At 48.9% G+C, this 11,453-nt stretch overlaps 1 protein-coding gene across 1 annotated transcript; it reads left to right on the top strand.

Moving 5' to 3' along the window:
• LOC136430135 (neurogenic locus notch homolog protein 1-like) lies at nucleotides 1–10,790 on the top strand. Its single transcript, XM_066420456.1, has 10 exons — nucleotides 1–133; nucleotides 1,445–1,837; nucleotides 6,581–6,961; nucleotides 7,612–7,722; nucleotides 8,418–8,531; nucleotides 8,911–9,102; nucleotides 9,264–9,368; nucleotides 9,573–9,692; nucleotides 9,849–9,923; nucleotides 10,525–10,790. Exons 1-10 carry the CDS (start codon nucleotides 10–12, stop codon nucleotides 10,635–10,637), a joined length of 1,728 nt encoding a protein of 575 aa, XP_066276553.1. The 5' UTR covers nucleotides 1–9; the 3' UTR covers nucleotides 10,638–10,790.
• The last annotated feature ends 663 nt before the right edge of the window (nucleotides 10,791–11,453 follow it).

The raw sequence follows: 11,453 nt of genomic DNA, 5'->3' as shown, positions 1-11,453 counted from the left end.
TAGTTATAAATGGTCTCACACAGACCAAACCGCTCACACATCAAGCTTCTGAAATCAACTCAACAGACAGCAAAAATGTGGGCACTCCTTCTCCTCATCGGGGCCGCCAACGCCTTACCAGCCTCTGTGGAAAGTAAGTACATGTTACGAACATAAGGGCTAAAGGGCCGGCCCTCTTACACTTGTCCGTATTTGCATGTGCGCATGGGTTGTGTATGTATTGATATGTTTTGCTTTAGGTAAAGTTTGCGGGACAGAAGTTGTTTTCTATTTTAACGCACCTTTGTGCAGCGTAGTTATCGAAGCAAAGCAAAGAAATAACTTTTTCGGCCTCAAACTTCACATAAACCAAAAAAAAGTGTTAATACACAACTCATGCGGACTTGAATATACACACAAGTGTGAAGGGGCCGGGGCTCAAGCTTTGTAAACACAGTCACACAAATTATATTGTCGTTTTTTGGGCAGAGCTTAAGTCCTCTTTAATAGTTGCCAGCAAAGGAAAACAAATCATCATGTAATGCTGATGCTATTCAACGTCGTCTATCAAAGGCATCGTTTGCATAGTATATTTACATATGGAATAATGACAAGAACAATCATTGCCGGGGGCCTCGTGAAGCCCGACTTTGTCCCCGGGTTCATTTTTATTTCGTTGGTCGTTCAACGTTGGGTGCAGGTGGCAAGAAGTGACTCAAGTTTTTACGCCTGACATTCAGATGCAAATGACAGGGTACCGCGTCATAATCACATCCAAGCGGGCCAAACTCGTCATATCTCCAGAAAAATTGAACTGTAGCTCAAAAAGAAACACGATATACGAAGTTCACGCTTAGTTCTGCTCACCTGATCTGTAACGTCACATACTTGACCCGGTCTTACGAAGCACACTCATTTATTCTGTGCACTTGGTCCGTAACATAGCAATACTTTATTCTATACTCTTTGCCGATGACACCAACAGATTCCTTTCCACAAACTCAAAACTTTGATTGAAAACTGAAACTTTGAGGCGAATTTCCCCCCCCCCCGACCTTCACACGACCAAAAACAAAGGAGGACATTAAAAGCCGTATTAAATCTAATCGTGATCTGAATTTGATCTCTCGGTGATATCAGCAACATATTTACAAGAATGGATTATTTTGATTAAAAACGAAAATGACCACTTTTTTGAGTGACGCCGCCCACCCTTCGGAAATTCACACTCCTTTGTTTTATGACACTCCTTTGTTTTATGGATATCGCCATTATGGATATCAGACAGCCCGAAACCTAACAAGAATTTGTATTGAGGCAATAAGCCGTCGAAAAGTTCGATCTCTGCCGGGATATTCAAAGATAAATTTACTGTCAGAGATACTAAGCATGTCTGTGGAGCAAGGTTTTCTGAATTCAGACAATAATGAAATGACTTATAGATGGTTTGTTTTTTTATCCAAAGGGTACTTGGCCACAGTGGACGGAACAGATTTCTACAAAGTTCGTGTGCCAGGAAATATGATAAATTACAATGTCAGGGCCGCTTGTGAGAATATCGGGATGAGGGTTATGTGCCATGAAACAGGTTATGGAACGTGCAACGATCACTGGGCATCACCATGCGTCAAACTTGATGTTCCTGATATCATCAGCTGCCGTACACTGGGCGTCCTGTCTCAATCCCTGTGTGGAACCAATCAACCCCAACACTGCCAGCCTCTTGACGACATCTTCCTGCGCTACCCAGAAAACCGCTACACTGACATTGACGATGGCGCCTTGGGTGTGGACTTTGAGACCAGCCAATTGGACATAGACGGGAAAAACTACGCCAACAAGTACACACTGTGCGCAGGTGAGCAGTAACTGCTGCAGGCTGCTTCTAACATTCCCATACAATTACAAGTGCAGATACAGTCTATCACATCTAGCTCCTATTTGAATAGATGACTATGTATTGCTGATTAAGTGCTGAATGAATACCGAAAAATTGCGTCGATGAAGGTTAGACATCCAGGTAAGAGGATACGCAATAAACGGTTCCTTGAGCATCCGGGTGGATTTGGAAACGGTCACGTTTCAGGTAGCATCCACTACCTTTCGGGATTTCAGTAATTAGTATTTTAGTGTCATTGTATATTGGTGACATATGCAATTAAAACTATGTAAAAAAAGGCGAATGCTTAAGTTACCCGTCAAAAACTGTGAAGTTTGATTAGATGTGCGCTTTGTCTGCTCGCGGGGGTGGTAGGGCGAGGGCTCAGGTGCCAGAAAGTTCCTCCCGTAGGCCTCCTTTAGTCTTAGTATTAGTATTAAATATACTGGGGAAAAAAACAATATGGGGCATCATGCCTAGGGTGCATGGCTAAGTGCGGCCGGTGGTGGAAGTGGTGCTCAACAAAACAAAACAAAACAATGCAAAAAAGTGAAATACGTCTAAACTAATGTGTGAAAAATAATATAGTATAAAAGTGCCTTAGCAAACAAAAAGGGCTACTGGGAGGTGGGAAGGCCCATATGTTGGGCAATCCCGACCTGAACTTCGGTAGTGTTGATGTTGTGACTAAGTTGGGAGGTAAAATGTTGCATTCTACTATTGTTCTTGGGATGTAGCTGCCTCTATATGAGTCAGTTCTGCAGTAGTGAGTCTGGTATCGGAGCGGATGGCCTCTTATGTTGTTGGTGTTATGGGTGGCATAATCCTGTAGGGGAATGGCGACTAAATTGTTGAGCGCTTTTTAGAAAAGAACCAAGCGTGCAAATGTTCTGCGGTCGTGTAGTGACGGCCACCCTAGGTTATGCATGAGTTGTGTGACGCTGGTGCTGTATCTGTAATCATTATGTACCCACCTGGCTGCCCGTCTTTGTACAGATTCTAACTTCTCCTGTGATACGTTTGTTTGTGCTTGCTGTCGTTTTTGGGGACCCCAGGCTGTAGCGGCATATTCTAGTTGGGGTCTAACTAGCGAGGTGTACGCTTTAGGCCTTACCTGTCTGTTGGCCTCCCTTAAGTTACGCTTCAAGAATCCCAGTGTTCTGTTTGCTTTGGAGGTGACGGAGTTGACATGTGCTGTCCACTTGAGATCTTGTGAAAGTATAATCCCTAGGTAGGAGTGTTGCCTGTTGGTCACAAGCGGTTCTGAAAACATTGTGTACGGCGTGTGATGTGGTGACCTTTTGGGTTTGTGTACATGCAATATACAACATTTCTTTACATTGAATCTTAATTGCCAGGTATCTGACCAGGCGCACAGACTGTCTAGGTCGCTTTGGAGAGTTTGTTGGTCTATGTCAGTGTGTATGGGGCGATATATTAGACAATCATCTGCAAAGAGACGTAGCTTGGATGTTATGCCTTTGTCGATATCATTGATGTACAGGATATAGGAGGTTCTTTGTACACAACCAAGTATTGTTCTCACCTGCTAACGTTTAACGTCGGGAGCTAGGCAGTGGTCAGGAGCAGGGCGGTGGTCGGGAGCAGGGCGGTGGACGGGTGCAGGGCGGTGGTCGGGAGCAGGGCGGTGGACGGGTGCTGGGCGGTGGTCGGGAGCTGGGCGGTGGTGGGGAGCAGAGCGGTGGTCGGGAGCTGGGAGGTGGTCAGGAGCTGGGCGGTGGTCGGGTGCTGGGCGGTGGTCGGGAGCAGGGCGGTGGACGGGAGCAGGGCGGTGGTCGGGAGCAGAGCGGTGGACGGGAGCTGGGCGGCGGTCGGGAGCTGGGCGGTGGACGGGCGCAGGGCGGTGGTCGGGAGCAGGGCGGTGGACGGGAGCTGGGCGGTGGTCGGGAGCAGGGCGGTGGACGGGTGCAGAGCGGTGGTCGGGAGCTGGGCGGTGGACGGGAGCAGGGCGGTGGTCGGGAGCAGGGCGGTGGACGGGTGCAGGGCGGTGGTCGGGAGCTGGGCGGTGGTCGGGAGCTGGGAGGTGGTCGGGAGCAGGGCGGTGGACGGGTGCAGGGCGGTGGTCGGGAGCAGGGCGGTGGTCGGGAGCTGGGCGGTGGTCGGGAGCTGGGCGGTGGTCGGGAGCAGAGCGGTGGTAGGGTGCAGGGCGGTGGACGGGTGCAGGGCGGTGGACGGGTGCAGGGCGGTGGTCGGGAGCAGGGCGGTGGTCGGGAGCTGGGAGGTGGTCGGGAGCTGGGCGGTGGTCGGGAGCAGGGCGGTGGACGGGTGCAGGGCGGTGGTCGGGAGCAGGGCGGTGGACGGGTGCAGGGCGGTGGTCGGGAGCAGGGTGGTGGTCGGGAGCTGGGCGGTGGTCGGGTGCAGAGCGGTGGTGGGGTGCAGGGCGGTGGACGGGTGCAGGGCGGTGGACGGGTGCAGGGCGGTGGACGGGAGCTGGGCGGTGGTCGGGAGCTAGGCAGTGGTCGGGAGCTGGGCGGTGGACGGGAGCTGGGCGGTGGTCGGGAGCTGGGAGGTGGTCGGGAGCTAGGCAGTGGTCGGGAGCTGGGCGGTGGACGGGAGCTGGGCGGTGGTCGGGAGCTGGGCGGTGGTCGGGAGCTGGGCGGTGGTCGGGAGCTGGGCGGGGGTCGGGAGCTGGGCAGTGGTCGGGAGCAGGGCGGTGGTCGGGAGCTGGGCGGGGGTCGGGAGCTGGGCAGTGGTCGGGAGCAGGGCGGTGGTCAGGAGCTGGGCGGAGGTCGGGTGCAGAGCGGTGGTGGGGTGCTGGGCGGTGGACGGGAGCTAGGCGGTGGTCGGGAGCTGGGCGTTGGTGGGGAGCAGAGCGGTGGACGGGTGCAGGGCGGTGGTCGGGAGCAGAGCGGTGGACGGGTGCAGGGCGGTGGTCGGGAGCAGAGCGGTGGACGGGAGCAGGGCGGTGGTCGGGAGCAGGGCGGTGGTCAGGAGCTGGGCGGTGGACGGGTGCTGGGCGGTGGACGGGTGCAGAGCGGTGGTGGGGGCAGGGCGGTGGTCGGGTGCAGGGCGGTGGTCGGGAGCAGGGCGGTGGTCGGGAGCAGGGCGGTGGACGGGTGCAGGGCGGTGGTCGGGAGCTGGGCGGTGGTGGGGAGCAGAGCGGTGGACGGGAGCTGGGCGGTGGACGGGTGCTGGGCGGTGGACGGGTGCAGAGCGGTTGTGGGGTGCAGGGCGGTGGTCGGGTGCAGGGCGGTGGACGGGTGCAGGGCGGTGGACGGGAGCTGGGCGGTGGTCGGGAGCTAGGCAGTGGTCGGGAGCTGGGCGGTGGACGGGAGCTGGGCGGTGGTCGGGAGCTGGGAGGTGGTCGGGAGCTAGGCAGTGGTCGGGAGCTGGGCGGTGGACGGGAGCTGGGCGGTGGTCGGGAGCTGGGCGGTGGTCGGGAGCTGGGCGGTGGTCGGGAGCAGGGCGGTGGTCGGGAGCTGGGCGGTGGTCGGGAGCAGGGCGGTGGTCAGGAGCTGGGCGGTGGACGGGTGCTGGGCGGTGGACGGGTGCAGAGCGGTGGTGGGGTGCAGGGCGGTGGTCGGGTGCAGGGCGGTGGTCGGGAGCAGGGAGGTGGTCGGGAGCAGGGCGGTGGACGGGTGCAGGGCGGTGGTCGGGAGCAGGGAGGTGGTCGGGAGCAGGGCGGTGGACGGGTGCAGGGCGGTGGTCGGGAGCTGGGCGGTGGTGGGGAGCAGAGCGGTGGACGGGTGCTGGGCGGTGGTCGGGAGCAGGGCGGTGGTCGGGAGCAGGGCTGTGGTCAGGAGCTGGGCGGTGGACGGGTGCAGGGCGGTGGTCGGGAGCTGGGCGGTGGTCGGGAGCAGGGCGGTGGTCAGGAGCTGGGCGGTGGTCAGGAGCTGGGCGGAGGTCGGGTGCAGGGCGGTGGTGGGGTGCAGGGCGGTGGTCGGGTGCAGGGAGGTGATCGGGTGCAGGGTGGTGGTCGGGAGCTGGGCGGTGGTCGAAATATCAGCTCTTTTAAAATGAAAATCTTCTGTAACCTTTTCTCCACCTGTATAACGCCGTGCGAGCATGTATTTATACAGAGGTCTAACGATGAATAACTTTGATAGGGTTACCCATAATCGTTCACTTGAGTCTTTCTGCTTCTAGCGATCTACTTGAAGAACATGTCTAATAACGAAATGCACATAAATTGTTCAAAGTAGTCTACAGACGAACTCTATTTGTCCCATCGCTTGCTAAATGCTATTAAAGATAATAATATCGTTCAATCAATTTCAACCACGCCGAGTGGCACGTGAAGTTCACGTGATAAACGCATTGCAATAATGTTTTGACGTGCGAAAATGTAGCGTAGGTGAATGGGTCGCTTGGTTGTACCAAACCTTCGTAAAACTAGTAAGAGTTTCATGCCTCGAATCGCAATAGATATTGAATATCAAAGAAAGGTTTAACGTCAGCTACTTTTGAAATATGATAGCTATTGTGCGAGTTAGAAAAACATGCAGTGCGTGGTGTCGAATTACATGTGAAATACGTCATGCATAACGATTCCAGGGAACTTGTCCCGACTTCAGACATTCCATTATTTTGTATAAAGGAGATGCAACTAAGGATCATACCAGTCGTTCTTTATTGCTCATGGGAACTCAATTTTACATAATACACCTGGTCATATTTGTATGACCCAAATTGGACGATAATTGGTGGTGCATCATGACTGGTAGTGCTACGTTACCACTACTGAAATATTTCTTTCCAAAGTACACCAACAGTACCTGGTGACCTATGAGGGATGGATGTTCTACAAAGTTCGTGCTGACGGGCAGATGACGGATACTGAAGTCCGGTACACCTGTGGGTATGCAGGAATGAGCTATCCCTGCTGGTACACAGGTCATGGGACATGTGATTCATCACTTTACTATTCCTCTAGCTGTATCAGTTTCGACCATGCAGATATCACATGTAGAACCACAGAGATTCTCTCCTACCACCTGTGCGGAACCACCGATGCCTCCGACTGCCTGGTTCTGAACGGCACTGTTGTGTACCACGCAAGATCTGAAAGCGGAGCGGTGATATACGGAGAGAGCGGCCTGGTGTCTGGAGAATCATACTACGACCTGTACGCTCTTTGTGCAGGTAAAGAAACAATTTGTGTAAACTTCCACATACAGCACATGTAGGAAATTTCTCTCAAAACTAAGCTGAAGGAAGTTACGAACAAGTCACACAGGTAGAGGTCTCTTTATCTGATGAAATAGATCTTATGACAGTTAATTATTCTGACTCTTGTTTATTGCAAAGTTGAAATAGAATTTCTGCATGTGTCAGTGAATAATCAAAGCAAGTCTTGAAAAATGATAAATTGTACATGATGAAAGTATGAATAAAATTGTTAACAAAACCTAGAACTTCAGATGATATTTCGATGACAGCTTCGTGGCTATTACAGGTACAACGTGGACGACGAGTTGCTAGAGCTTTGCGCCGACATCTAGAATTCACGCGAATACTGTCCATATATCGAGCATGTGTTTTATGTTGACGTTGATTTCGCATTGTAAACATGGCCGAAATGTATGTTTGCTTTAGCAATGATCCCCTGGAATAAGGTGGTGCTTTTTTTTTGCATTGTTCGGTTATTCATCAATAATGGTATGATTCACAAAGTCATATGGGATGTGGATGAAAACTAGTCATAGTCAATTCAGTATTGAGGCACATATGTTTAAAAATAGTTGGAACAGAACAGAGCGCATGAACATTACTTTCTTTTTTTTTTTCTTCAGTCGCGGAATGCATTGCCTCCCCGTGTGTCCATGGCCGCTGCGCCCAGTACAGCAGCAGTTTAGCAGTCTGTTGGTGTGATGATGGCTGGACAGGCGATTACTGTGATAGATGTATGGTGATTTATAATCATGGCACATTCGATTTCGATTCTGTTCTAAGAAATCGTTTATCATGTTTTGTTTGACAAATTCGTTGTATGTAGGAACTTACAGTTATCCTTGTATATATCATATTTTCCATTTGCACCAGCTTGTTCTATGTAGTAATGCAGTCTACTATGAATTTGATGCGAAATTATGAAAAAAACTGACGACATACATCATGACGTCTCCTAGATCCTGCAAATGGATAAGTTAAAGGGATATTTTGTAATGACTTGTGCGTATAGTCAAGTGCGTATGAGTTGCGCATGAACTTTTTTTGGTTTATATAAAGTTTGCAGGAAAGAAGTTGTTTTCTACTTTGACCCACCGCTGTGCAGCCTAGTTATCGAACCTAGGGAATTACTTCTTCGGCTGCAAACTTAACCCTTAAAAAAAACTGTTTATACGCAATTCATGCAGACTTGTATACACGCACAAGTGTGACAGGGCCCTTACGTATACGATAATAGACACTTCAGACATATGCTTCCTTCCATACTATTATTTGTGGGTTTTTTTACTAATTGTAAGTTTTAAAAGATTCGCTGCAGCTTTGCAAGTGGCGTGTCTTATGCCACGTTTCGCAGTACCAGTATTAAGTAGATAGCATCCAAGAAAACACAGTGAAATGACCTTTTTTCTTGACCTTTCCTTTCCTGTAGTGACTGAAAGCTGTGCGAACAATCCTTGTTTGTCAGGAGGGACCTGCCAGGATGCTTTGAACAGCTACACCTGTACCTGCCCCCCACAGACAACAGGACGGAACTGTGGAATAGGTAAATGCCTTCATCAACTCGTCTGTTTTTATTTTTTATTTTTTTATTATTTTATTTTCGATATCATTTTTGCCTGAATTGAGATACTCCTATCTCTGAAATGAAGTACTATTTTCCTTCTTTCTTCTCTTTGATACGTACTCCTCATTGTCTTTTTAAAACATGTCCGTTTGCCATTGGTTTTGAGTGTGTCCATATGATACTTTTCACGAATTACAAGGAACGTTCACTCGCGTCTAGGAACAAACAAATTTCTCCGCACCTAAGATGTAACACATTGCCTTTTCAGTGATGCCTATGAAGAAACAGTGTATTTAAACCCGTATCTTTCTATTGTTCGCTGTGTAACGAATACCTTCTTTTGTTTCATTATTCTTAGTTCTTCATGGTGACACGTGTTATTGGTTCTCTGACGACAGCATGACCAATCCGGATGCCTCTACTGTGTGTCACAATAAGGGGGGGCACCTAGTGAATATTCAGGAAACTGCACAACAGCAGATGTTGGTCAGCTCCCTCAACCATGTGCATGACGTATCGTTTTGGATCGCCAACGTCGCAGGAGGATCTGGTACTAGCGGTTAATTGAGATTTTTAAATGCAAGTAAACAATGAAGTTCATAAAGATCATTAGAGATAGGACGCAAAAGATATGAAAGGTTTATGTTGTCAATTGAGTCGTGGGTGAATTCTAAAACTGAATTTCTCTCTTGAATGCTCTATTTGTTAAAGTGCCCTCCTGGATGTACCACGACTGTGTGCTGTTGGACAGCTCTATGAACTATATGGGGACCGACCATTCCTGTCTGGAGCAACACAACTACATCTGTGAATCCGGTGAGTAGATGCATGCATTTAATTACAACATCCAGGTCGATACGGTCATGGGAAATCGACTGTGTTGCCCATTGGTAGACTAAGTATTTCTGCGACAACGTCATGAAACCAAAAACCTAAAAAAGTAATTCAAGTTCAGGAATTTGTCAGCAATACTTCACGTATAAACTGTTTGCTCAAAGCATGTCTTTCATGTACCTACAGACGCTTTGCAATGCCAGCCGGACTTGTGTCAGAACGGAGGAATATGCACCTCTTGTTTTAGCGATTCCATTGTCCATTGCGATTGTCCTCAAGGATTCACCGGTACCTACTGTGAGACAGGTAATGCCTTTACATATGCAAATTACAGACCATTTCTCAAATTTTGATGCTTTCAGTATGACTTTACTTGATGTGTTGTACCCATAGCGTTTCTCATATACAAATGTTGAAAGAATGGTTTTACAAGTTTGCCTTATAATCCTTCCATTCCCACAGTCAACCCGTGCGACCCCAACCCCTGTCCGTTTGATTGGGACTGCATTGTCCATATTGGAGCGGCCCATTGCACAGGTATAAGATCTTTTGATGACAGTACAAACAAACAAACATATATATATATATATATCAATGTGTTTACTTGTGCTTTCGTATGTTAGGCCACAGCAAGTAAATCTGATGATATCCTTTGCAGACTCCGAATCTAATGCGACAGTGTGAGAAAAAATAAGATGTGTGAAAAAAAATGCCTAAATTTTATCAAGTTCTGCCTAAATTACAGCTGCCCCAAAAGAGTCACTTCTACAAGTACGCTCAAGGCTACTATCCGACATATTTTCCCATTTTCGATATTTTTTCGCATGTTAAACATCTCCGGAGCGGAACAAATATTATTCTTTAATTTCAAAATCAGGCTAGAATCAATGATTACGAATGCACTGACATGCAGGATGTCATTCATAAAATTCACTTGCTGTGGCCGAGTAAAGTCTAAGTTATGGATACGTGTATGTCTGCTGAACTCACTGCCTAAGAACCACTGACATCCTATGTCTCTTGACATTCAGTCATGGCTTAAACGTTTGCAATATAAGGAAAGTGACCTTTAATTGTGAAAAGTTTTGATTCATCCGAATAGACAGTATCAATATACATTGAATTTCTTCCACTACAGTACCAACCCGAATGAAAACTGGCCTTTCTGGATTCTGCACCGAGTCGTCCTGCGGTCCCGGGCGGACCTGTATGGAGGACGGCCCGGCTGGGTACTTCTGCATCAGTGGCTGATGTGGGACCAGGGGCCACTGCAAGCCAGAAGCGACCCATGGCCAAGTGACAAGTTGCTCTGCACAATGTATGGTCTATGTCAAATATGGCCCAAAGGCGCATCTATTGGCCTTCAACACTTCTTGCTTTACCAATTAAACAGTACAACTTGAACCATCCCCTCTCTGTTGTCTCTTTGCGTAGACTGTCTAACCATTAAATAAATATGCTTCAGGCTGCTTCAGAGGAACGTGCCAATGTTACGGAATCGATTAGTTGACAAAGTAACTACCGGTGTTAAAGAGTTAAGGTCAATCTATGACACTATTTACACATCCGCACACCATTGATTCAAGGGTTATTTTTTCTCTACATTGGCTTTTACATCTCCACACACAGCAGGGCGTAAAAGAAAACAAAATCAACATTTATTTATGTAATGGATGGTGTAAGCTGGCGTTATCACACTCACCCACTAACTAACTGTCGGTAACGTTATAAAACTTTTCCATGGTGGTACTGAGCAACTCCAGTAAGGACTGCCCTTTTCTGGCTTCTGCACTGCGTCCTCTTGCGGTCCCGGTTGGATTTGCATCAGATTGAGGCAGGCCCAACCAACTGTATCCGTGGCCGACGTACGAAAAGCCGGTGGCATTTTGGCCCTTGCGACAAACTTTCTAATTTCTCAGTCAATGACAATTTGGTATCTATCAAAACTGAAAATTGGCTCCCCCTAGAGGAACATGCTTTTGCTTTCCTGCCTGTAACGTTAGCCTGACTAAATAAAGGTTTAAGAGCGAGAGACTGCGACGAAGGCTAACGTTACCTGTAATATAC

The sequence above is a fragment of the Branchiostoma lanceolatum genome, chromosome 3 (genome assembly GCF_035083965.1).
Source record: "Branchiostoma lanceolatum isolate klBraLanc5 chromosome 3, klBraLanc5.hap2, whole genome shotgun sequence".
Classification (NCBI taxonomy): domain Eukaryota; kingdom Metazoa; phylum Chordata; class Leptocardii; order Amphioxiformes; family Branchiostomatidae; genus Branchiostoma; species Branchiostoma lanceolatum.
This window is presented reverse-complemented; position numbering and strand designations above follow the sequence as displayed.